General features: G+C 48.3%; 1 protein-coding gene across 2 annotated transcripts; it reads left to right on the forward strand.

Annotated features, from left to right (window-relative positions):
- The first annotated feature begins 791 nt into the window (after positions 1 to 791).
- ITPRIP (inositol 1,4,5-trisphosphate receptor interacting protein) lies at positions 792 to 26,922 on the forward strand. Of its 2 annotated transcripts, none has more exons than XM_074959397.1 (2): positions 792 to 1,343; positions 24,150 to 26,922. In XM_074959397.1, exon 2 carries the CDS (start codon positions 24,163 to 24,165, stop codon positions 25,810 to 25,812), a length of 1,650 nt encoding a protein of 549 aa, XP_074815498.1. In that variant the 5' UTR covers positions 792 to 1,343; positions 24,150 to 24,162; the 3' UTR covers positions 25,813 to 26,922. The 2 variants fall into 2 exon arrangements, with proteins under 2 accessions (XP_074815498.1, XP_074815499.1); XM_074959398.1 differs by having other exon boundaries at positions 792 to 1,150.
- The last annotated feature ends 216 nt before the right edge of the window (positions 26,923 to 27,138 follow it).

Raw genomic sequence — 27,138 nt, forward strand, 5'->3', positions numbered from 1 at the left:
GGTTACCATATTACAATGCAATTGTCACCATGCTGTGACAAGACGACATTGCAGGGACCCCAAAGGGATTTCAGCCCTGCTTTAAATGTCCTGCTGACCCATCAGAATCAGAAATAAGGCAATCCTGCTTGTCCCACTGAGTTCAGATGTTATGCAGCTCCAGAAAATCACATTTTTCCTGTGTTTCATTTGGGAGGTGATAGCTGTTTAGCTTGTAATTGTTAATTGTCCATTAGATCTTTAATTGGGGAGCAGCATTTTAATTGTGGAAGGAGCACAGGGCTGGGAGTCAACAATGCCTTAATTCTAACCCCAGCTCTGCCACTGATTTCCGCTATGTAACTGTGGGCAAGTCACTTAAACTTTTTCTGCCCTTCCTGTACTGTGAGGATAATAACTATTTCTCTCCCTGACAAGGGCTTTGTGGAGAATTAATGAGCTGATGTTTGTGCAGCCTTTCCCGGGGGGGAGCTAAGCGTTAATTAGATTGTTTTCTCCTCAGGTTTTAACTTTCTTTTCAGTCCTCAGCTGTTCACAACTGCTGTAGGTGCCCCAGCTACAACAGTACTCACGTGAAAAGTAAAACAAATGCGCCTCCTTGCCTTTGTGGTAGGGAAAAGCCCCTCATTGCAAAGCCATGTGCAGGACCCAGTGCGGGAAGCTGGGGGAGAGGTTACCAGTAACTTCGCACGTTCCCCGCGTGGGCAGAGAAGGGCCGCGGGTTGCAGCGGGCCGCTGCTGGGTGACCGAAGTGGCGAGAATGGAGAAGCCCGCTGGATGGAAATCTCGCTTCATTATAACAAGCTGCAAGCAACAAACCCGGGAAAGTTGCTGCTTAGCCCTGTAATCATGTATTGCGCAACAGGCAGGGTTTAAGGGCGACTTCCCTCCGCCCGGGCACCTCCGGAGTTTGGGGCACGCCGCTTCAGCAAGCGGCTCGGGTTTACACGGCTCTCAAAGGCTTGGACCCGTCGCGGGCGTCTTTGTTGTACAGCACATCTAGGAGCTGCCTCATGAGGCTTCTCTCCCACCCCCCCTTTTCTGACCGTCCTCCTTAAGAAGGTCCCAGGAGGCAGAAAGTGGAGCCCGGTGGCTTGTTCTTAGATGGAGGGGAACGTTTCGCGGAGTAACGCTGACATCCAGGAAATGAGTAAGACCGAAAGCGAGCGAAGCCGGCGCGGCTAGCCCCGCGGTGAAAACGGGGAGCATGAGGCTCGGAAGAAAGGAAGGCGCCCGGGGAAGCCTTTGTCCGGCGCCGCGGCGGGGGGCTCCGTGAGCCCTCGTGTGCACGTTCGCCAAGCGGAGCGAGGGGGAGCCGCCGCTCGCAGAGGCGGCCAGGCGCAGTAAGTCAAGAGCCGGCCGCCGGCTCTCCGCGGCTCTGGGTGCGGGGGAGGAAGGGGTCCCGCTCGTCCTCCATCTTCGGGGATGCGGAGTGAGTTCCTTTCCTTGTAACGCCGCTTCTGCCCCGGAGCTCGCCGGGCTGCGGGCCGGCAAACAGCCCCCTTTGCCCCCGCACCCGAGCTGCCTCGTCCCGGCAGAGTAAGGGGGCTCCGGAGCCTGGCGGTGGACGGAGAGCGAGGAAGCTGGCTGCGCTGGCTTGCCTGACGCTGTCCCATGGTGCGAGGGTCTGTGTCAGAAAGAGCGGCACAATTCGGAGCGGCGCAATCCCTGTCGCCAGAATCAGTGTTGTTCTCTTTACTAGCTCGAGCTGTTCTTTCACGTGGGGTAAACAGGCCCGCGAATGATCCCGTACAGGGCCATTGATCGCTGGCACATCCCTACGTTGTAACCGAAGTTTTCAACACCAGCCTGCGTTTGCATCGATCTTCCTTCCGCATCTGTTGACATGCCTGCGTTGTGTCATTCTCTTTGAAAGCAAGGAGTGAATTGCGTCTGAGGTGGGGACAGAGAAGGAGAATAAGATGGGGGAGAAACCCTAGCTTAGTTGAGACTTTCTTCTTTTAAAAAATAACACTAGTTTCTGCAAAAAGAACAGGAGGACTTGTGGCGCCTTTGAGACTAACAAATTTATTTGGGCATAAGCTTTTGTGAGCAGCATTCATCGGATGCATAGAATGGAACACTTAGTAAGAGAGAGAGAGAGAGATACATACAGATAAGTTGGAAGTTACCATACAAACTGTGAGAGGCTGCTCTCATAAATGTTAGTCTCTAAGGTGCCACAAGTACTCCTGTTCTTTTTGCAGACTAACACGGCTGCTACTCTGAAACCAGTTTCAGGACATTTCTTAATCCTCAGATACTCCCTGAAAGGCCTACACACTGGAAAAGGTTTCCTGGTGTAGCTATACTTGTTAACACTAGGGCTTTTGCCTCTGCTGAAACTTCTTTAAAAAAAAAAAAAAAGTTTCCAGGGTAGCCTGGCCTGGGGGTCTTTTCTCCTTTGAGCCACAGGGTCAAAAGTTAAACACAGAGTTTAAAGTTAAGCATGCATGTGAGTACTCCCACTCACTGATATCACTCGGACAGACTCAGAGTGCATAAAGTGAAGCACTCCTGTAAGTCTTTGCACAGTAAAGGCCCCAGCATAGAAAACCTAATCATCTTCCCCTCTTCTTCTGCACCAAACATACAAGGGATCCTTAGCTTACAGATAGAAAAAGAGTACTTGTGGCACCTTAGAGACTAACAAATTTATTTGAGCATGAGCTTTCTTGAGCTACAGCTCACTTCATCGGCATGCAGTAGAAAATACAGTGGGGAGATTTTATATACACAGAGAACATGAAACAATGGGTGTTACCATACACATTGTAACGAGAGTGATCAGGTAAGGTGAGCTATTACCAGTGGGGGGATGAGGGGGGAACCCATTGTTTCATGTTCTCTGTGTATATAAAATCTCCCCACTGTATTTTCTACTGCATGCATCCGATGAAGTGAGCTGTAGCTCACGAAAGCTTATGCTCAAATAAATTTGTTAGTCTCTAAGGTGCCACAAGTACTCCTTTTCTTTTTGCAGATACAGACTAACACGGCTTCTACTCTGAAACTTAGCTTACAGATGTTGTTCGTGAAATAACCAATGTGGAATGCATGTTACACAAGCTTCATCTCTGGCTTAAAATGGCACATGGTTGCCTTGGGTTTTAATGCTAACACAGCCAAACTGAACCTAATGTAAATGTTGACAAGTGAGGGCTGCATTTTTAGAAAAACGTTACTATTTCTCTTGTATGTGTGTTTATCTCTTCCTAAAATAGCCTGGCTCCGATTTGCCTCTCATACCAGTGCAAATCAGGAACAGCTCCGCTGGAAGTCACTAGTGGTAAAACCAGTGACCAAGGAGAGTCAGGACTCCAGTGGACTTTCCTACACTAGAATTGGGGCTGGAATCTTCCACTGGTGTTGGTTCCCTGGTGGTAGCAATTGTGGAAGTTCTAGTGTAAACAGGACTCTGGTATTTACTGGCATTCTTACCACTAGGCCATCTGCGTTCACTCTGGGGTGTGTTAGACAGCCTGCCGTAAAAATGCTAGTGCTGTCTCTACACTAGTGCAATAAAAGTAGTGTAGACAGAAACTGTCTGGAGTGTCGTCTTCAGCCGCTCTGTCATGACAGCCATTTGCACTGACTTATTGAGAGCATGAAGGTAAACACAGGGCCATTGATCTATCAGATGGAGCAGCACTTTGTATGTGCACCCACCCACCACAGCTTGTTTTGAATGATCTTGGGACTGCTTTAATGTCAGATGCCAGTGAAGCACTGCATTATTGCAGCTGTTACTATTGAAACACTGTCCACTGGTATGAACTCTTTGATTTACAGATGACTGGTCCAGATTTTCCTTTAGCTCCTTGCCATGTTTGAGAGCAGCGTCTCCAATCCTTGAGTGGAAACAGGTCATGAAAACAAGGAATGGAACCTTGAACTCAACCTTCTTTAACATATGGGATTTAGTGTGTTTCACCTTCAAAGCACTTAACTAACCCTCACAATATTCCCAGGTGGGAAATAAACTCAATAACTATGAGCACCACAGAGAAGTGAATGATTTGTCCAAGGTCAGAGAGTGAGTCAGTGTCAGCATTGGGATCAGCCACTGGGGATTCCTGGATCCTCGTCTTGTGCTCTTGCCACCAGATCAAACCCATGTGCTTGAGTAAAAGTGTTTGGAATGCTTGTAAACAGGGATCGAATTGGGGGGTAAGGTGGGAGAAGGAAGAAATCAGTGGTATTATTCCAAGGTGTGCTCACAAAACAAGCTCTACCCCTTTAGCAAGAATCCTGTAGGTAGATCTTCCTCATGTAACTGCCTCTGGACTTTCTTCCACGCTTTGAGTGGCAATGAAGTAGTTTAATCCGCCATCACTAGAACTCAGAGTTAACAACCCCTTATATAATGAACAAGGGCAGTTTGCACGTTCCTGAGCTGCTGTTTCAGGCTGTCTGCACACTCAAGCAGACTTCCCTATGTTTTACATTTTTGGTTCATATTTTGAAGGCTGTCTTCACAACTGTAGGGGATAGGGGATGCTGCCTCTTGTAATGCTAGTTAAATTGTAACAGAGGAAAAACTAAACACAAGAGACTTGGGCCCAGATCCTCAAAGATACTTAGGCCAGGTCTACACTACAAACCTGTATCAGTATAACTGTGTCGCTCAGGAGCGTGAAAAATCCACACCCTTGAGCGACGTAGTTATACGGACCTAAGCCCCTGTGTGGATGAGCGAGCGTCTCCCATCGACATAGCTCTCGCCCCTCGGGGAGGTGGATTAACTACACTGATGGGAGAAGCTGTCCTGTCAGCATAGGAGTGACTTCCCTTAAGCGTTGCAGTGACACAACTGCACGAGTGTTACTGCACCGCTGTAGTGCTCTACGTGAAGACGAGCCCGTACGCACCTAAGTCCTACTGATTAAAGTACCTAAATCCCTTCGAGGATCTGGGCCTTAAGACCGGGCTTTCAACGCTGCTGAGACTTTCAGTTCCAAATGAAGTCAACAGCAGGGGTGGATGTTCAGCAGCTCTGACAATCGGGACCCTAATTTGGGTTTTAAAGGAAAGCTTAGATTCTGCAGCACAAGACAGCAGCTGCCATAACGCAGAACCAGTTTGCTAAGCTGCTGTGAAACCAGCCCCTCTGTTTGTAGCTCCTGTGTCCCATCCCACAAGGACATCACTCATGAGAGGAATGTCCATGGGGAAGAGGTGCTGGTTCAACAGGTAGGTGACCTCCACACAAGCATTACTAATACTTCCAGTGATACAGCTTCCTGTCCTGCACTCCCTACTGCTCGTGACTGGCTCCGCTGAGTAAGCACTGCGGGATTTGAACATGCATAACGCATAAGGAGGAGTAATTTGGGGCAAGCTGCTTGTGCACAAAAACACACCCCTTAAAATGGCTTATCTGGGGGCAGCCTCTTGCCTTTATTATTCCAGCATTCTGCTCTCCATGTGTCCCCTTTAAATCATACAGCTTTCCCTGCTTTCGGTCACAGCTCTCCGTAGGCACCAGCACAGCACTAGAGATCAACAGATGCGCTCTTACAGTCCCTAGACTTGAATGTCTGTTGGCTGGGTGCTCTCAGGCGAGAGCCCTCGCCTCTGGCACTTGCTTCCCCTCTTGGTCCAACAGAGCCTGTGTGTCCATTGGCCTTCAGGAGGCTGTTTAAAAGCCATTTGCTTTGCTGAATCCTTTGCCTCAAGAGGGTGATTTCAGGGCAGGTTTGTGTTTGCAGCTCAGGGTCTGTTCTAGTTTGTCTGGCAGTGGCTTAGCTAATTTAGTGTTGCGCCTGGAATGCTAAAATGTCTGCATCAAAAAATAAATCGCTCTCCCAGCTGTACCTCTGGGCTGGCTCTCGCTTTGCATGTTGCCCTATTCTTGGCTACCTGCCTCCCATCCTGCTTCCTCCGCTGGAGGAATGAGTGGGCAGAAAGATTTGCTTACACAGCTGAAATGGCACCTCTGGCGTTGGGCACAGCAGCAGCATCCCCACCCACACTACACCCAGGGCGCTCTCACTCCCTACCTACAGCTCCCTAAACTGGAATCAGACGTCAAGAATTATAACATTCAAAAACCAGTTGGAGAACACTTCAATCTCTTTGGTCATTCGATTACAGACCTAAAAGTGGCAATTCTTCAACAACAAAAATTCAAAAACAGATTCCAATGAGAGACTGCTGCATTGGAATTAATTTGCAAACTGGATACAATTAACTTAGGCTTGAATAGAGACTGGGAGTGAATGGGTCATTACACAAAGTAAAACTATTTCCCCATGTTTATTCCCTCCCTCCCCCCGCATTGTTCCTCATATGTTCTTGTCAACTGCTGGAAATGGCCCACCTTGATTATCACTACAAAAGGTTTTTCCCCCGAGCTCTCCTGCTGATGATAGCTCACCTTACCTGATCACTCTTGTTACAGTGTGTATGGTAACACCCATTGTTTCATGTTCTCTGTGTATATAAATCTCCCCACTGTATTTTTCCACTGCATGCATCCAATGAAGTGAGCTGTAGCTCATGAAAGCTTATGCTCAAATAAATTTGTTAGTCTCTAAGGTGCCACAAGTCCTCCTTTTCTTTTTGCGGATACAGACTAACATGGCTGCTACTCTGTAAACTGGAATCGTCACCTTCCTGCCCCACCCAGCAATTAAAAGCTAAACTGGAAAGTATGACTGCTTGGCAGCAATCTCCTGGCTTTAATTTTCAAAGGGACACATGGAGAGCAGAGGCTAATCCCCAAATAAGCCATTGGGTGGGGAGGGGATTTGTGCACCTGCAGCTTGCCCCAAATTGTTCTTAAGAGGCCAGAGCGCACCAGGCTTCAAAGGGTCGATTTTATAAGCCTTTGCCTGTTGCCAGGGGTCTGTGGGCTCATTGCTGTGACAATCCAGCCGTTATAGATGTGGGGCCTGATTCTCGCGTGCCATGCACCTTCAATTGTCACTTACATCTGTGCAAATCAGGTGTAAAATGCTTCCAGGCCAGAAATGCTGATTTGGCAGCCCATTGCACCTTGTGCAAGGGTGTGAAGAATCAGGCCTAATGAAGCCTCTTCTCAGTTAATATGGAAGTGCCCCGCTTTCAAAACTGCTGACTTTGCATATGACCTGCCAGTGGGCATTGGGGACCAAAGAAGTAGGGGAGCTTTGGCCCAGATCTGCAAAGATAGTGAGGCCTTTAGGTCCAAGTTATGGCTCTGCTGCAATCCACGGGACTCCTACCAAACCCGGTAGGTGCCTAAATTCACTCCGCACCTAGATTTTCAAGTTCCCTACAGGCCTGTGGTTCTGCCTCTGGGTGTGTACATTGCTGCTTTCCTCGAGGCGCCCAGACACCTATCTCCCACGTAAGCCCCATAGCGGTTAACGAACCAGGGGAAGATAGGTATGGCATTCGGCTGCCTACATTGTGCTGAGCCAGACCTGATAGGTGTGCTCAGAGGGGAGTAGGTCCCATTCAGTGCAAAATCATTTTCTGTCCTGATGTGGATAAATACTTAACTCGTCATTGAGCTACAGAGAGATGCTGCAGACCAGTGGTCTGGACATCCACCTGGGAGTTGGGAGACCCTCAGTCCGGTCCCCTTGCTCCAATCACTCTTTCATTAGAGGCTGAAGGAGCCCCACATCAGAATAGCCCGGTCATAGGAGCACTCTCCTGAGAGGTGTAGGAGATCCCCTGTTTAAATCTTTCTCCCCCTCTGGTAGAGAGGGGGGGAGTTGAACCTGGGTCTCCTACATCCCAGCAAAGTGCTCCAGCTACTGGACCAGGAGTTATAAACCAGGCTGCTGACTATTTTGTGTGGAGCGAGGCAGTCCACTAACTCGTTCCTGCAAGAAACACCTGAGGCATCTAAGCTATCGGACTCCAGGCGCTGGTTCCCGTGCATGGATCCACAAGCAGAGAGAGGCACCTCCCTGAAGCCGGGAGTTAGGCACCTGTCTGAAGAAAGGGTCCGAGCTTAGGACACACCCCTCTCCTACGTATCTCCCGGGGCAGCTCCCTGCCTAGCGTGCTGGCTTTTGTGGATCTCAGCCTAAGGTGCCTCTCTCTCCCCACTCACAGCATAGGGAGCCTGGGCTCCCAGCTCAGGCTTTGCGGATCACTGTGTTGTTCCTGTGCTTTTTTTTCTCCCCTAGATACCTAAAATTTGACGCCATGATGCTTAGTACTGCCCCCTCTACTCCCTTCATGGTCCCCATCCCTAGTGATCGTTGTGGAATAGGAAAGAGAGGCTCTTCGCTCTCGCACTCCTGTGCTTTGTTGTTGGGACCCCGTGCCCGGCAGGCTCTTCTAAATTAATGTCTCTCCTCCTTACTGTCTTTCCCCTGCAGTTACTGCCAGATTAAAGTGAGGGTGAACCCTGGAACTACAGAAAAGAAGGGGACACGGTGATCTAATATTTAGCCCTTGAAGGGCCTGATCCAAGGCCCATAGGAGGGCTCCTGTTGACTTACTTAGGCTTTGGATCTCAAGACTTCCTAGCCCGAGCACAGTGCTTATTGTCTGGCTTTGAGAAATAGCTATGCACTGTCTCCCCCTCCCCCAGTGCCCGGCACGCAAGGAAACAGCTGAGCACTGTTTGAATGACCCCTGTTTAACTAATGGACATGGCCAGTCACCTGTCTACATAATTTCTCTGAAGTGTAACTTCCTAGGTCTCTGATGTCAAAAAAGTCCAGCCAGAGCATCGCTCTCCTCCTCCCTATAAAAGATCAGGGTGGATCTTTCCTGCGTTGTTGCTCAGTATCCATTCATGCTTTCTGCTCCCCTTACCTCTGTTCTCTACCTCCTTCCCTCCCTTTTCTCCTGCTGCTTGCTGAAATCAACCAATCCCCCCGACTAAGCTTTTCTAGCTTGTGTAAGCTCTTTAGGACAGGAAGGTGCCTTTGGTGAAACAACTAGCATGCAATGGCATAAAATCATCCACCCCTCTTAGACCTTCTGTCTCTCTGGGTGTTAATTTGGCCCTATTCATAAGCATTAAACAACTTTAAAAATGGGGGATGATCAATGAGAAAGGAGTCTGCCAAGGGATTTCCTCACCTGCATGTGTGTTTATGACTGCAACAAACCTGTGATCGGATTTGGGTGGCCAGTCAAAGGAGCTGGGATTTAAAAGCTGATTATAACTGGTCACTATAGGTCCAGATCCACAATGGTATTTCCTAACTTCCATTGAATACTGCTGTGGCTCTGGGCCTGTGGATTGTATGCTGCATGACTCTTCGTAACAATCTGTGCCCTAACTAATTTCCATCTATGGTAACTGTATTGTGCCTAACTAACTTCCCCCTCTTAACTTGCGGTTCTTCTTCTTCAGTTCTCTTTATGTTTTCAGCTTGAAAAAGAGATGGCTAAGGGAAGATATGATTGAGGTCTATAAAATCATGACTGGTGTGGAGAAAGTAAACAAGGAACTGTTGTTTACTACTTCTCATAACACAAGAACTAGCGGTCACCAAATGAAATTAATAGGCAGCAGGTTTAAAACAAATAAAAGAAAGTATTTCTTCACACAAAGCACAGTCAACCTGTGGAACTCCTTGCTAGAGGATGTTGTGAAAGCCAAGACCGTAACAGGGTTCAAAAAAGAACTAGATAAATTCATGGAGGACAGGTCCATCAATGGCTATTTGCCAGAATGGGCAGGGATGGTGTCCCTAGCCTCCGTTTGCCAGAAGCTGGGAATGAGCTACAGAGGATGGATCACTTGACGATTCCCTGTTCTGTTCATTCCCTCTGGGGCACCTGGCATCGGCCACTGTCGGAAGACAGGATACTGGGCTAGATGGACCTTTTGGTCTGACCCGGCAGGGCCGTTCTTACGTTATGCAGAATTCCATGCCAGAGCTAGCTGCATTTCTGGAGGCAGCGAGGGGCGGGGGAGGATGGACAAATGTCTCTTCTCTACAGCACAGAGGTAATAATATGAACCTTAATGAATGTATGTAAAGCCCCTTGAGATCTTTAGCAGGCAAAGTACTTGTTCCCAGAGGTGATCTGGAAATAGAAAATGCCGCTTCCACAGGGACATACTAGAAGGGCTTTCACTTTGGAGCTGGCACACTTGACAGTAAGTAAATCTCCTTTAAAATGCTAATGAGCAAGGCTGTAGGAAAAACATGGGTTGCTTTTTTGGTAATGATGCTTTTTTTTTTTTTTTAATGGAAATCTGGACGCTTGGGTTGTGTGCTAATACCATCAGGAGATGAACCGAATCAGCAAAACCCACCTGGACAAGCAATAACAAGATGACTTTATAGAGAATCTTAATTTGGAAGCTCTTGGCTTGTGTGTGCAGAAAAGGGGAGGTTGTTAATGTTTGGCACTCAGTCTGGAATTACTCTTGGCTGGCTGCTTGGTACCATGTTGTTTCATGTCATTTTTTGGATCCAGTCTTGTGAGAGGGGGTCCCCCATCTCGGTCTTTGGTTGAAATGGCTGTTCTGATGCCAGCAAAGCAGTTTTCCAAAAGCATTCCTGGGCACACTCTTCCCGTCTGCCAAGATCAAAGCTGTGAGAGTTGGAGCACTTGCTTTCTCGCCTCTACCACTTCCTGCACTTAAATGGGCTCTCCCGTTTTTCTGTATTACCCCTTTTGGGAGGTCACTTTTCTGGTTGAGCCAGCACATTACTCATATCAATGAGATTTTTACCTGGGGCAAAGATGCTCTTTCAATATATGCAGTGAGAGAACATTTTATGCACCGCATTGCCACATGCACAGCTTGGAAAAAATCCACTCCCCTTTGGTGCGTGGAACATTTGCCTTCGGGAGAACAAGAGCCAAAGACACCTGCTTCTGCAGAATTTAAGCTCTTTTAAAATGCACTTTCTAGCCCATGTGGTTGTGATGATCACATTGTAAAGGCAAATGAAGTGTAGCCTTTGAGCCTGCAAGAATAGCGTCGGGGTTCCTTCACCCAAGCAGAAACAGGGAGTGGTTGAGCCCTACATTTTCAGGTAAGCTAGCTCTGTAATTAACTACCTCTTGCCCTGAATTGCACCAAGGAATGGTGGTGCTTCTAGTCGAAAATATTTGATGCATTGCTTTAGACAAAGCAATGAAAATTAAATCCCATAGGGCCAGACCAACCCTGACTCCCACTGAGCAGTTACTCACTTGTGTAGTCCCACTGAATACATCGGGACCATGGCTTAGGTGAGTGACTGCTCAGCAGTGGGAATGAGGTTTCACAGACTGGCCCACAGAGAGTAAAGAAGTTACCATTGTAAAGAGTAAATTAGTAAAGACCCACTGGTCCATTATGAGAAGGAAATAGAACATAGATGCTGTGTGAATATGTTGGAATGTAGATAAAACTGAATGTTGTTCTCTCTTGAGAAAAAGTGGTCACGTAAAGAATGGTTTCAGAGTAGCAGCCGTGTTAGTCTGTATCCGCAAAAAGAACAGGAGGACTTGTGGCACCTTAGAGACTAACCTGTAAAGAATGTGATTTATCGACCCGAGGGACAGAATTAAGGGTACTTGGGCGATATTAAATTGGCATTATTGCTTGCCTTGAGTGCTAACTTGTGCAACTTAATGTTCTTAATATAGCTTTTTCTATGGAGGGATGTGTGTACACACACATACACATTAAGGATAAAAAAATTCAAAAGTAGACTTTGGCCATTTTGAAATTTTATCCGTCTAACACAAGGTATCACTGAAATGCAGCCACTTCTGGAGTTACAGACTGGGGTGGGAAGGGAAGAATTTGACCTAGGTCCTTGCATGAATAGCTGTGGGCTCTATATATCTAGGGCACATTGGATCAATCAGCTGATCTTAGCTGGTGTAAGAAGGCAATGATTTTATGTGTATTTACATCAGCTGAAAATTTGTCCCTCTCTCTCTTTTAAGGCCTTCTGTAAAAGACCCTTGCATAATAAACCTGCTTGGTACAAAAGGTTTTACCAGGATTTTAACCTGGGAGTCCGGTATGTGCAGCCTGATGGTTAAAGCACTAACGCCGGGCTTCTGTTTGATGCTGGAGTTAAGAGTTCTAAAGACATTCTCTACTGAGGTTGGCTGAGCTGCATTCCAGCTTCTTATCGATAAGCTGCCACTTCAGACACTCAGATGCTGGTGGTTGTGGTGTCTAACTCAGAAGCAGCTACTGGAGGAAATGTAAAATACTAGGGACTTGATTGGAATCATTCAGACCTCTGTCCTGCATGCACTCCTAGTCCTAGAAATTGTTGAACTCCGGTCTCCCACCTGGAGTGGTAGCTTTTACTCTGTACTCTTAAACCGAGCTCAGAGGCCTCCCTGGCAATGCGGATTTTGGGCCCACTAGTGGGGACCCTGAAGTAATGACGCATCATTCCTATGGCGCTGTAAATTTGCCTTTAAACTACAGCAGGGGCGTGTCCTTGGGCTTCTGAACAAAGCCCTCCTTTCATGCACGCATATTTATAAAGGAAGTGAGCGTTCATGTTCACCACAGACATGTCCCTAACAAGAAACACGTGGCCTAATAACCCAAATGCTAGCACGCCCTTGTATTCAGTGCTTTCACCATGGCAATGTGTGTCACATCTCTTCTCTCCTGCTAACAATTCCTTGCAGAGCTTCCTTTTCCAACATTTATTTTATGAAACACTCAGGGAAGGGGAAAGTGAAAGGATTTGTGGCGATAGGAATGCAAAGGAGGAAATTGCCCAAGTTTTCCAGATAACTCCTTGCACTTTTGGCAATAGGTGTGCCACTCCACCATGTGAAATTGACTAGGAGGTGATGGCTCCGGGTGCAGGAGAAGCTGCATGAAATTGTGTGGGGAAGGGTTATCTTGTTTACTTGCTAGCTTGCTTATTTTATCTTCTCGCTCTGTCTGATTAAACTAATTTAAAACCACAGTTTAGCAGAATGTATTCTTTAGCCAACATATTTGTCTGTTTTCTGGGTTTATGATCGCTGATCCAGGATGAGTGTTTGGAAAAGATTACTGCTCCTGAAAGTGTTTGCACTGTTCTTCCAAGAGCTTAGCAGGGCGCAAGGCAGTATGATATCAGGGCCTGATTCTACACACACACTTCTACTGGGAAGCAACTCCACTGAAGTCAATGCAGTTACACTGGTATGTAATCCGTGAGAGAGGAAATTAGCCAATCAGATCTTAAAATCTCATCTCTCCTATTTACTAGCTTGCTTTCCCCTTCATGTCAGCTGCGGCAGGACTCACAGATTCCGACTAGTTATTTTAGCAGGTGTCTAATGCCCGAAGAGGAGTGGGAATTTTTTTATACCATTTTGTAAGATGGGATTCTAGTTCTCCTTTCAATATAAAGCATTGGTTTCCTGTTGTAATGGTTCTTGCTACAATGGTCAAGGTCAGTTGGAATTCAAAGGATTGTGGAGAAACAACTGCAAATGGTTATTGAAATAACGTGACCTTTAAAAGGTTCCATATTTCACAAACCACTGGAGCACACGCATTAGCTGTAGTAACCCCTGTTCTATCGAGCGCTAGTAGCCGACAGGACTGGTGAACAGCATGCTTCCCAGGAGAGTTCGCTCCCAGGAGCTAGCCTTCATTTTGAGCACTGTTTATTAGCAAGGTATTGGACCCTTAGATCGGGGCCCTGCAATAATTTAAGTGTGCTATCTTGTCCTGTTTCAGGACTCAGTATGATGCAGAAGGTCTTGGATCAGTGTAGTTCTCAGTCCCTGCCTCTGGGCTCTGATCCAAACAGCAGTGATGACAATGGGCATCTTTCCAGTGGCTTCACTAGGCTTTGGACCAGGCCCTTAATGGAGAGGTTCACACCACCACCTTTGAAATCCCTGGTCAATGCAGGATCCTCCTACTTCTAGCTAGTATAGAAATAGGAGGTGGTGTCAGGGATGGAAGAAATAGGAGCTCTAAATCTGCCATACTGCCAGTACCCATAGAAGTGGGTGGGAAAGTTCTGGGTGCTGGGAGAGCTGGCGTAACAGTTAACAACTTGTTTAGCTTTATGGCAGGTTTGACTTTTTTTTTTTTTTTTTTTTTTTTCCTTGTTAAGAATTGCGGGACCGGGGAGAGATTCTGTGTGGAAGTTTTTGGCAATTGGCCCCTCTCTGTAGTCCTAATGCACGCTTTCCTTCCCTTCCTCTGCCATGAGACTACTCTTCAGGGATATCCGCTGTTGCTGCCGACAGGGTGGAGTGGGGCAGAAGAGGGAGATCAGGGGAGAAATTTCCTTAATGGGTCCCAATGTGGACATCAAGCGGGAGACGGGGAGCACGTGTGCAACGGCATTGCTCTTTCCCCGTAGCTACTGTTACGGGGCCAGCCAGTACAACAGCAGGGGGTTGCTGTAACTTGCGACCATCTGTGCTGATGAAAGATTGCATGAGGTGCAGATGACCGACTGGCTGTTGTGATCGCTTCTGTCCAATTCAGTGAGCTAAATGGGGGAGCTGTCCAGGCCAGTGGGTCAAACGTTTTTGGCCTAAGTGTAAAAGTTCCAATTGTTCTAGACCAACAGCACGAATGTATGTGACTTAAAAAGCCCAGCCAAGATGTTCTCTGGCAGTGACTCTACAACAACCGAATACATTGTTGGGATGGGTGGGAGCGGCATATGCACTTCCTGCCCCACCGTCTGTGTTTGTAGCATAGAGGTTGGAGACAGGCAGCCCAGTGAAATGCTGTAAAAATCCTCCTGAGTGCTTTCTGCGGAGCTGAGGCTTCTTGCAACATGTCTCTCTGTGGCCTGCTAACCAGAATGGAGCAGGCTAGCAGTCGAAAAACCAATAACTCGACAATGGTTAGACAACTGGTGTGCTAAGACCACTGCCCACTGCACGGACTAATTACACTGTCCTTGTACTCTCCCATTTGTCTTTATCCACCTATGATCTCTGGTCTTATACTTGGATTGTAAACTCTTTGGGGCAGGGACTGTCTTTTTGTTCTGTGTCTGTACAGTGCCTAGCGTAATAAGGTCTTGGTCCTTGACTGGGGCTCCTGGGAGCTACCTCAGTGCAAATAATTAATACGTGCACAGGAGAGCATAGTGGCACTTTCACTGATGCAAATGGTGCCTAGATGCCATGGTGAGCAGAGCCTTGGAAATACCTCGATAGATTGCCCATGTGATGGTGAGACTGTGTGTTGGATCGAAAATCCAACAAGTAGCACCGTTCTCTGGGGTTTGGCCACGTGCTCCTGAGTGAGTGGCTGTTCTCTGCTTGAGTCAAAATAAATCAGCTGTCTCTTCTATGGGTTTTATTCTTGTAATGGAAGCTACTAAAATGTATTTCATCTATAGATGAAATACTGGGACTGTTCCCTTTTGAAAGGGTGACTTCCTGGAGCTGTCTGGGATCTATTAGAGCAAACAGCAGAGCCGGATTAGGGTCTGAGTCAGTCAGTCTGTTTAGGTGAAGGAGGGGCTGCCTTGTCCTGCATCCAGGACGAACATCAACATTTCCATGAAAATATCTGACTGTGCTACTGGGGGAGAAAAACATCACTTCCGAACTGTCTGCACCAGGCCACTGGGCAGGACGTCCAACTCTGGCCGTGCGACTGACCCCTTTGGCACTGAGAGTCTGCTCCAGGCAGGATGTTCATAGACCCTCCTGAAGGCAACAGTGCTGGCAATCAAATGGCAAAACAATCGTTACCAGGCAAGTATCCTTGGCAGACAGTTATCCCAGGGCTGAGCCTCTAATCTGGGGTGGAGTTTCCAAGGCAACACTCTGGCCTCTTATGGGGGAGAAGGAGTGGTGTTGAGAAGGAGTCGTCCTTTCTCCCCCTTAGTGTGCTGTAAGGGGAGAAAAAATAGAGTGTTGGAGTAAGAGGGGTGGGCCTGGAGACAAGAAAGACGGTCTAGGGATTAGGGCATTAGTCTAGCACTCAGGAGAATCCAGTTCAATTCCCTGCTCTGCCATAGTCTGTCTCTGTGACCTTGCGTAAATCGCTTGGGTTCTCTGTGCCTCAATTCCCCATCTGTGCAATAGGGATAACTTACAGGGGTATTGTGAAGCAATCAGTGTATTTATTCTCACAATCTTTAGATGCAACAGTAACAGCGACCTTATAAGTACCAAAGACCTGGATAGATAGAGCAGGGATGATTTTTATAACGTGTCTATTTTTTAAAAGAAAATCTTGACCTTACAGTGATGCAGCTACTAGTGTTTCTTTTCTTGCTTGGTTGTGGTGGGTTTGTTTTTGAGATGTTAAAAATCAGAACTACTGAACCAGGGCAGTAGCTGACTACTGAGCAGCAGAGATGCATAAGTGAATATCTGAGGGCAAGCATAGGCCTTCAGCTTCATGTTTCGTGAGGCAGTGCATCATGGAAAGAGGCACTGAGCCAGAGACTGGATAACAAGCACTCTTGGGGTCTGTTTCTGGCTGCACTACTGATCTGCTGTGTCCCCTCTGGTGAGTCCCTTAATCTCTCTGGTCATTTGCTTCCCTAGCTGTGAAATGGAGGTGACATGATTCTGCAAAGAGTGGGTGAGATTTAATATTCGTGAAGCGGGGTGGAAGTTCTGATGGTTGTAGTGATGTTAATTTTAGCAGGTGTGATACAAATTTAATATTGGTTCTGTGTTAAATGGACTCAGAGTTGACTGGTCTCTTAAAACTAACCTACCATGAAAGTTGTCCCATGCAGCAGGGCTTAACTTGAGGCTTTCCAAAGTATCTTGTTTTAAGTATAGCCATGTCTCTGCCTGGCACCGGCAGTGGGATATAGAGCTCTTCTCTGGGTCACCAGTATAACTCAGTGGTGACTCTTCGGCAGTCTGTGTGAAAAGAGCTGGCAGGTGATAGCTGGCCAGTTCCCAGTGCACAGAGGTCCACATCACAGACTGATGGCACTAACTGGTCCTTCTTCATTGGCAGCCTTGTTAGAGAAGCCAAAGATTGAGTCGGCCACGGAGATGGATCCCTTCCAATCCCTCCCCTACCACCACCCGTGATGTACCTGCTTTGTGGATAAAGAGAAGGCTGGGGAGGATTGTGCTAGGAACTGAAATCCAGCACCTTTCTCCAGCACTAAATGAACATGATGTGAGCAAAAGCAAACCGGAGCGCATGCATTAGCTGTAGCAACCCCTGTTCTGTCGAGCGCTAGTAGCCGACAGGACTGGTGAACAGCATGCTCCCCAGGAGCCACAAGAACAGCACAAACGATCATCTGTTTAACCAAGAGTTCCTCAGAGCTCTTGGTGATCAGCCCTGCTTATTCTCCGCTTTGGCAGTATCCAAGATGGCAGTGCCATGTTCCTGTGTAAGTACCAGCTAGTAGCACAGTGGGAAGTCCTCCCAGATCTCCATTGCTCAGTACAATTCTGGCATTTCTCACTTCAGCACTGGCAGAACTTTCAGTGATGGAGGTTTTCTCGCCATGAGTGATAGAAGCTAGATAAACATCCCCCCCCCCCCCCCCGGGTCTGTGCTAGGAGCTACCCTCAAGCAAACCGGAACGCATCTCACAGGTGCTGCTGCTTTGTTATAACTGACGCACTTCGCCAGCTGACAAGCACGGGTAGGGTGGGAGTGCATTTATAAATATTAGAGTTCTCAGTGTGTTTAAGCACTTGGGTTTTGGCGGTTGCATCTAATCTATCCCAGGCCAAAAGAGCAGCCGCACCCTCCCTCAGAGCACAGTACAGCGCCAGCGTGACCTGCCATGGCACTGCCCCACCTCATGAAATGGAGAGAGTCTTTTGATGAACCTTGAGGCTTGTCTCACCTCGCTTTTGATGTGCAGTGGCTTCTGTGAGACACGAACTTGGGACCTAGTTCTGCAAGCTGACTCCAGTCTGATAATGATACTCCGAGCTTGGAAGAATGTACTGGGCATTTACTAGGTGGGGGACTTAAATCTACCAGCTTAGAGGTAGAGACAAAAGAGGGGAGGTTCCAACGGGAAAGCCCAACAGTGATGCCCTCGGAAGAAGTCCCAACTACCCTGACACCAGCAGCTGGGAAGAGGACATGCTGGCATGTTTACCAGGGTACTGACCCTGGGCATTGTGTGAGTGGGATCTTTATCTTCTGTATCAGCCTCCAGCCAAAAAGGGTCTAAGTTTGAAGTGCTAGCTGTTGGAAAGGAGAAGGAACTCTCTGTCTCTTCTCTCCCCCCCAGAACTGCCAAGGCAGCTGGGGGACAAAGAAGTCTTTGGTATTGAGGTAGAGTCTCATTTTGTGGAGGTTTGGGGGTTATCCTCGCCAGTGCATGCTTCCAAGTGTGCTTCAGCAGCAGCATGAGACTGAGCGGAGTCTTGATAATTCACCGCTGCCCACAGGGCTCTGAATAGCAGCAGTGGCACTGGTCAAGCTTGTTAACCTAGTTCTGCTGCAGCTTGGCCAAACTATGAGCAGCAGCAGAGGCACTGGAAGGAGATGATAGTAGACTCAGGAAGACAGCACTGAAGTAGTTAATACTCAGATCAGCTACAGAGACATTTTTTCTTTGCAACCCATAAGAGCTAGAACTTCTATGTATTTTTTTTTTTTTTTTAATGAAAGCTTAGATTGTGTGGGTCCAATCACTCACTAGGGCCATGGACAAATGGTTCCATCCTCCCCTGCCCTCCAAATGTGTCATTAATACTCAGGTTTATTCATAGATTTTTAAGGCCAAAAGGGATCACTGTGATCACCTGGTCTGACCTCCTGTATAACAAAGGCCACAGAATTTTGCTGAATTAATTCCTGTTTGAGCTACAGCAGATCTCTTAGAGCAGAGGTTTTCAAAGTGTGGGATGTTTTCAGAGGGGTGCACGGAGCTGACTGGGCCAGGCTGAAGGCCTGGGATGAGGATGGGGGAAGCAGATGGGGCTCTGTGTAGGTGGTCTCAACTGCCGGAACCAGGTTCCCTGCCCATCTTGCTCACCCACTACCACAAATGCAGCAGCCTTCAAAGCAGCACCGTGGGAGCTGAAGGCAGCATAGTGGGAATACTGACCAATATTGACCAATAAGCAGCAAAATGCTTGGCTGCCTTTGTGCAAGAGCTAAGTATCACAACATTACCCACAAAAAGCTACATTAAAAGAACATTATTATGGTTGCAAAGTCAACCACTCAAAAGTTAGGAAATGCCGGAGTTGAGGTTGTCTGTGTAATCTTAATTTGACACCTCCTGAGCCCCTTGGCACATATGCATTGTGATACAGTGTTGTGTTAGATGATATCCCGCTGGTTTTTTCCCCACAGGATCCCTGCCTCATTCAGTTCTCTGGACTGAGAATGAACTGGGGTTGTACAGTGAAGGAGGCTGTTGTCTGGAAGACCTCTGCCTCATTTGTTGCAGTGGTAGATTGTCGTGCTCTGTGTGGACCAGTGCTAGAGGGGGGTGAGACACACACTTTGCCAGTGGGCTTCACAGATATCTGCAGAGAGTAGAGGAGCAGTGAGACTCAGGATTCCTGGCTTCCATTCTGCCTCTTCCATCCCCCACCCCCAACCTTGACCTCTTCTGCCCTGCCTCTCCAACCTGCCCCTGTCGTTTCCCTTGCCCAGCCCCATTCTCCTTGCCTGCCTAATACCAGTCTCTGCTTCTCATCAGTCTCCCACAAGTTCACCCCTCTGCGGCTCCTCATCCAATCTCTTACCCCAATTGGGTCCCAGTCCTAGTCTTCCCCCCCACCCCCACCCTTGTCCTGCCTCCCGCCCGGGCTCCTTGTTGCAGGCTTTTTGCCCACCCAGTGCCCATCCTGCTCAGACTCTAGCTCCTTGTCAGATCTGTCTTTCCATTCTCCCTCCTCCATCTTTGTTTCTAGTCCCAGTTCCCCTCCCATCCCAGACTCCTTGTCCCAAACTACTCCTTCCACCACCCCCAGTCTAGCTCTTCTCCCCTCTGTGTTCAAATCAGATGGCTTCCCCCATACTGCCTAGGTGCGGGGGGAGTGGGGGGAGATATCATTGACCGCACAGGAGAGAGGTTTCCTCCTGCTCTTTCTTTTGGTGCCTGGCTTCACCCTGGCCTGGAGCAGCCACTACAGGGAAAGTCTGGCTTTCCCCACTGTCGCCCTGGTTTGGAGGGTGCTCTGTCGCTCTGTAGGGATGGCGCATGAGCAGTCTGGGCATACGCAGGCACTGTGAGGGGCTGGACCACGCTCAGTCACTCTGGGAGGCTGGCACATGCAGGGTCTGGTCATAGTGGGAGCTGAAAGAGACTTGTGCATGCTCAGTGAGGACAAAACTTGTGGACATTTTAGCTGTTAAGCTCTAAGAAGCCTCTGCTCTGCAAACTCCCAGGGGAGGTGGGGTCCCCCCCCCCCCCAAAGGCTTGTAACTTGACCAAATTTGGCAGATTTTCATGGGGCTGAAAAAGGCTCAAAGCTGCTCCTTGCTAAATGTCAAGTCCCTGCTACAAGGCATGGGAGCACTTAGAGCTGTTTAAAAAAAAAAAAAAGTCACCAGAAGGTTTTTGCGTTTGTTTTTTTTTTGTTTTTTTTTAACATGAACAAAACAAGGTATTTTTCCCTAGCCTCGTTCTCAGCAATGGCTGGACTGTTTTGGCTGAAACGCTCTCTCAAAAAATGAAACAGCCTGGATCAAACACTCGTTACAGGAAATTTGAGCCCAAACAGTTAACACTTGGCAAAGGGATAAGCAACTGAAAACAGGGTCTTGTAATGAGAAGTCAGGCTGGACAAACTTAAAAGGCAGTGCTACCAGGCCAGCCCCGTGTATCTTATCTCTCACGCACACTCTCTCTCACACACACACACACACTGCACTGGATGAGATCTGGGAATGGAATGTTCCTAGTAGCCGGTATCAGAGCTGGTCCCCTGCCCACCTCAGTCTGGAGGGACTGAAACCCGACTAAGCCCTCGCTGCAGTAGAAAGTTGTCCTGTGTTTAATTATGCTGGTGTAGGTAAAGCAGTACAGTCCCCGCTAGTGTGGGTGCAGTGTAACGTATAAAGGTGTTTTGCACTGGTACGGCTATTTCTGGTGTAAGGCACCTTTTATATTGGTAGAACTCGACCCATCCTGGTAGAACTGAATCTGTACTAGGCTTGTACTAGGAGAGCAATGTCGGGTTTGAAAAAAAAAAAATCACTCTTCCAACCCACATAGTTACTTAAGCTTAAGTGTAGCCCAGCCCCTACTCAGGATCTGAAGGCAGAAGTATGGCCTCTGGCACCCTGTCATGTGTTTTGTTTTTTTTTTAATCTCTAAATGTACACACAGTTCTGCAAAAGCACAGTGCCGAGGAAAGGAACTCGGCAGCATTTCCTGCCTTTCCTTCGCAAACTGATAAAAAGCGTTTGAGACATGGGGTGGGGGGGACGACCCAGCTTATTTTTAAACCGCACCAGGGCGTGAGTCTCATGGTGTCACTGCACCTCCTGGACTTGCCGCTGTTTTACAAAATGATGAGTTCATGGTAGATGCAAAAAATGAGAAACAGTTGGGATTTCCAGTCTTCTCTAGATGAAATTTGTATGTGTGTGGAGTGGGAGGGATGGCTGAAAAACATTGGGAATGAATGTAATGGTTGTGAAGGGGAGGGACTCTTAGCATTGTCTTGAGCATTGCGTGAGCTTCCCTTCTGCAGTTCTGCCAATGCCCCTCCGTCCTGATTTGGTCTCCCCTCCCTTGCTATTCCTATCCCAGCCCTCTCTTGAGCAGAGGCTGCCACTTATGGATAAATATATACCATCTATTGTTGTTTCCACCACACTGGTGCTCTGGAAATACAAGGAGGCAAGGTGCTTACAGTCTAAGTTAGTAACTAATTATGTGGTGCCCTGGGGAAATACATGAATGGAAAGTAGAACAAGAAACCACTGAACACATTTTCAGTGACTTTTCTGTTAAGGCAATATATGGTCTTGAGAGGGGTAAGGGTCATGTGCACTAACCCAATATAGCACCTAGCTCCACGTCATGATGCCAAAATTAATGGTGGTCTCAGTGGGAGCCAGGATACAGTAGCCTGACAGCTGACAATATTGGAACAGTGCCTGCATAGTAAAAGATGGTATCCTCTTAGTATGTATAATATCCTCATGTGGAAGGGCAAGGGGCTACCTTTTATGGTGACACCATATTGTCTCATGACTTGTTGTGCTGTAATGAACTGGCTGGTATGTCTATGAATGTCTGTTCCCTACTGGTGGAAGTGCTCAGCTGTGTTTCATATGCCCCATACTGCTAACCTAATGGTGAGTCTCCGTACGTTCAAATGTTGGCCTGTGTTTCTGGAGCAGGAGGATCGGCGTTCTAGTCTCTCTGCTGTCATAAGGCACTGAGTAGTAAGCGGGGGCAGCACAGCCCCACAACCATGAATTCCTAGGTGGCATGGATTTGTTACAATATGACCTGAGAAAACCATGAAGATTGTCAGCTTGTGAATTTGTACTACAGACAAGACAGCCTCTCATACCATGTAACATGCTACCTACCATTATTGCCCAGAAGCTACAGCAATGGGATCACCATAATACCTACTTAGGATCCACCCCACCCCAATAGTATACATTAGTTAGTTATGAAGTATTTACTTTGGTTCTGGCTGGCTTTCATTGTATTGTATTAATGTACTTTTATTCTCATAGCAGAGTCCCTTCTTTTTCCCAGATGCACACCTCCTGTGTCTCGCACGTCCACACAGACCCATGGGTCTGTTGCATCCAAATGTTCCACCAGAAATTAAAAAACACCGTACTCTTCTCTGGTCCTCTTGGATTCCTGTTGTGTTAAGGCCCAGGGGTAATACCTGGCAAACAAGGAGACCTTGAGAGCTAGTGACTTCCTAGCACCATGGAGAGAAGAGGGAGATCAATCTCCAATCAAAGAAATGCTACCCCTAAATACCCAAAGAACTCCTACTAATTCATGCTGGCTAGGACTCTGGGAGTTTCACTCAGTGTTGGGTAGATGCCCAGGCAATAGGATTGTGCCCAGCAAAGCTGGGAGTTAATTTCTTTAATATCATCAGCTCCCAGGAACCCCTGGGGCGCTAAACACTCATTCGTTTGCAGACCCAATGCATTATGGTAGCCGTTACAAATAAAGCCTCCCAAAACACTGTGAAGCTGTCACCCCAGCCAAGACTGGGTGAAGGGGGTGTCAGGTGGCGGCTGTTGCTGCATGTAAACCGAGTGGTAAATATTTGGCAGTAGAACAGATTGCCCCAGACCCTTCAGAATAGAGCCGGTTGACTGGGACTGCAGCTCTGAGGAAGAAGTGTTGATGTTTGTTCAGACCTGGCAGGGATGTTTTCCAATGTATCGTTCAGTCATAGATCAGCAGGTGCCAAAATTAAACTGCATGATGTATTTAACACCATCCCTCTCTGGGTGTGAGGAACCTGCCCCTCCCCACCCCCAAGCTGCAGACTCACCCGCCCTGCCTTCTTCCAAATGCTACCATGTTGTGGCAGCCACTACACTGGGACGGACGTGCCCCAGCGTGATCTCGGCTGTGCAGGGACGCCGTGGTACTTTGAAGGAGCGGGAAGCGACTTGGGATGTGCCTCCCGCCCAAAGGCACAAAACCATGCAACCCTGTTCCCACCCCACGTGTGAATGAGCAGCACTGATTGTGGAGATAGTAGGGTTGGATTTAGGCAATGTGAGGCTCTAGGCATGCCCTGCATAAAGGATATCCTTGCCACCCCCCCCCATATCATGACCATTCCCCTTCCCTATGGTCCCACCCCCCTGCATTGTGCCTCTGTCCCTTCTTAGGGTGGCAATGGTCAACTGCACAAGACTGCGGGGGAGGAGGGAGAGATTTCCAGCCCTCCTTTCAGCCTGCCCACTGTTCTCTGCCTTCAGGTGGGCCAGGGTGTGTTCAGAGAAGGGGAAGACTCTGCCTCAGCCCACCCGTGGGGTGGCAGGGAGAGCTTTCCAACAGAGTCACAATGGAGCGACAGCAGTGAAAGCATCCTCCTCTGGCTCCAAAGGATAGCAGAGCTGTGGACAGCTCTGGGAATCCACACACGCTTACCTGCCTCCTCTCTACGCCTCTGTCTAGGAGTTCACGAACAAGTGCCTGTGTCTAAGAGGTCCCTGCCAGGGTGCCCCAAAGACCCTGTGTCAGATATTTAGCTGGAGCAAGGAGAAAGGGCTTGACCACATTAGACAAAATCAGTGACCTTATTTCACTACTCCTCTGACCATGGGTGGAGGCTGAAATATCTGTGACGCTGACAGTGGGTTTTTCTGCTCCTCTCTCTTGCAGGGAAGGAATCGCCATGCCAGCAGGGATCTTCCGGGTGTGTCTGGTGGTGATTACGGCCATCGTCAACCACCCACTCCTCTTCCCCAAAGAGAATGCCACCGTTCCTGAGTACGCTGAGGACATCATCCAGAAGATGAAGGCGCATGAGGAGAACCTCCGGCTGGAGCAGCTGCGTTTGGAGCAAGAGATTGCCAGACAGGAGGCCACGCTGAAGACTTTGGAAAAGGCCACGGAGCCGGAGGAACAGAACAAGGAACCCCTCCCCTGGGACTTGTGGAGCGCCATGTCCATGGTCATCTTCCTGCTGATCGAGCTCTGGAGGCAGGATTACCAAGATGGGAACTGGCAGGAGTCAGCCTGTGAGGAGGACGACATGGCCGTTCTCGGGAAAGCATTCAAGGGCGTGGCCCTCCCAGACAAAGCCGCGTTGGCCAACTTCTACGAGAGGTGTATCCTGGGTGCCACCGGTGACATGGCTAGGAAGCGAGAGTTGGTGGAAGGCTTTGCAGACGACTTGCTGGAGGCCCTGAGGAGCGTGTGTAACCGAGACGCCGACATGGAAGTGGAGGAGTCCATAGGGGTGGGGAGCATGTACGAAAACTGGAGGGTGCACAAGCCTTTGGTTTGTGACTTGATTGTCCCTTTCACGCCCCCAGAGCCATACTGTTTCCGATCCCAGACCTGGTGCTCAAGGGAGTCAGTCCCACCGGACAAACAAGGCTACGGCACCATAAAAGTCTGCAGGGCAGATGAGGATGCAGCAGGTTGCATCTGTGGCAAGACTAAGCTGGGGGAAGACATGCTGTGCCTCCTCCATAGCCAAACCAACCAGACCAGGCGCAGTGGTGAGATGGAGGATCTGCTGTGCTTCAAGAACACCCAGTATCTGGATGCTGACCAGGTCATGAAGTGGTTCCAGATTGCGATCACCAAGTCCTGGAACAAAATCTCCCACAAATATGAATTCGACCTCACCTTCAACCTCTTGGACTCACCGGGAGCCCTGAAGATAAAGTTCAGGTCTGGGAAGTCCATTGCCTTTAATCTCACCCCTGTGGTACAGTGTGAAGACTCGGATGCCTATTTCATCTCCCATTTCCCCCGCAGCAACCTAATGGCTGATCCTGTCTCCAGTACTGACTGGTTTGTTACTTTTGCCGTGTACGAGAGGAGATTCATCCACTCCGTCTCCAAAAAGCTGCCTGCCAGTGCCTGCCACCTCAGCTGCCTTCAGATCCTCTCCTTCCTTCATGGAAAGCAGTGTAGCTTAACAGGTCCGAGCAGCCTCACCAACTACCACCTGAAGACGGTGATGCTGCATTTACTGCAGACCCGGCCCTATCAGGACTGGGCCTCTGAGAACCTGGAGGTCAGGCTGCAAGACATGCTGAAGTTCCTGGAGAAAAGCCTGCAGGAAAAGAAGCTCTGCCACTTCTTCATTGGAAACCGGAAGGTGCCCGAGGTGCTGAACTTCCCAGTGGTGTTCCAGAAGGCAGAGCCACTCAACCTTTTCCGTCCGTTTGTTCTGCACAGGGACGCTTACAGAAAGACGGTGGACACGTTTCATGAGATGCTGAGGAACACATCCGCACTGATAAACGAGTATACAGTGCACATTCCCTCTGTGGGACATACAAACATGCTCCACAAAGAATCCCTTTAGCAGGACCAGCGGAGAAATGCTCTTCCACCAAGCACAAGTCCTTGGGGCATCGCAGAAACCTCTTGCGGGCAGTTGACTTCAGCGGGAGAGACTCTCGCCTTTCATGGAAACCAGTGCAGGCCCTGGTTTCTACAGAGTGGGAGGGGAAGAAAGAAGGGGAGAAACTGAAATATTTATGCTGTCAAAGTGTCCCTCCACTCCACCAATGGGTTGGCTGGTTTGTTTTTTCCCATTGTGCACCAGTCCCTGTGGTGGTGACAAGCAACAGACAGGACTAATCTTTTCAGGGGTTGCAATGCAAATATTGGGGGTTATTCAAAATCTCTAATCAAATATTTAGTTTGTTTTTAAAGGAGGAGGAAGGGAAGGGGATGAGAGGGAAACTAAGGTGGCTCCCACAAAAAATAATGTTGCAAATGAGACCTCCTGCTTGTAAAAAGCAACAGACCTGTGATTGCAGCTTTGAAGTTTAGTAACAGCTGATTTTTCTGCGTGTGTGTGGTGGGGTTAAAACCCAGACCCTGCAGATTAATTTCAATCCCCCACGTAGCAGCAGAGAAAGCGGCATTGAAATCAACCATAGTTTTTTAAACTAATGGAAATTCAAGTTGCAAAAGTGCCCACTTAGTAGGACTTTCAGCTGCAGCTAAACAACCTCTTCCCCTTTCCTCCCCCACCCAAATACACACTTCCTGTACCTTGCAAAATCCTTCTCGCTTGGGAAGCATACCGGAGACGGGGGGCAGGATGCATTTGTGATACAATATAATTAGTCTCTTTCATTATCATCCCGGTAAAGGGCAGGGCAGTGGACTTACTGCCTGGGTGAACATATGGTGAGGACAGTGTCCCAGTGCTGTTCTGAATAACATAATTGAGCATTCTTTTGATGTTAGTATCCTTTGAGCAGCAAGACGGACACAAACAGAGCAGGTTCCTAAGGGACAAACTGTGTTTTCCAGTTAAGCAGCTGATGTGTGTGTAGAGGAACCCACTGATGCCTCTGTGAAATAAGCCCAGATATAACAGTCTTCTAGCAAGGTAGATATTAACCTCGCAACCTAGTATGAGTAATCTAGTACATTTTTTTTTTTTTTTTTTTTTTTTAATCCTACCAAGGCAGGCAGGCAGAACAGCTGTGACTAAGGAAGAGAGTGGTGCACATGGGCGACTGGCCAACAGGAGCTTTAAAGCTGGATGTGGCAAACTCTTAGCCTCCACAGTAGAACTGCTGTCCTGTCCCTTCTCCTAAACACCCCCCGGAAGGTCTCCATCTGCATCCAGACAAGACTGCCTCCAGTCCTCCTAAGTGCTGCTGTTTTGATA

Source organism: Natator depressus, chromosome 7 (assembly GCF_965152275.1).
Source record: "Natator depressus isolate rNatDep1 chromosome 7, rNatDep2.hap1, whole genome shotgun sequence".
NCBI lineage: Eukaryota > Metazoa > Chordata > Testudines > Cheloniidae > Natator > Natator depressus.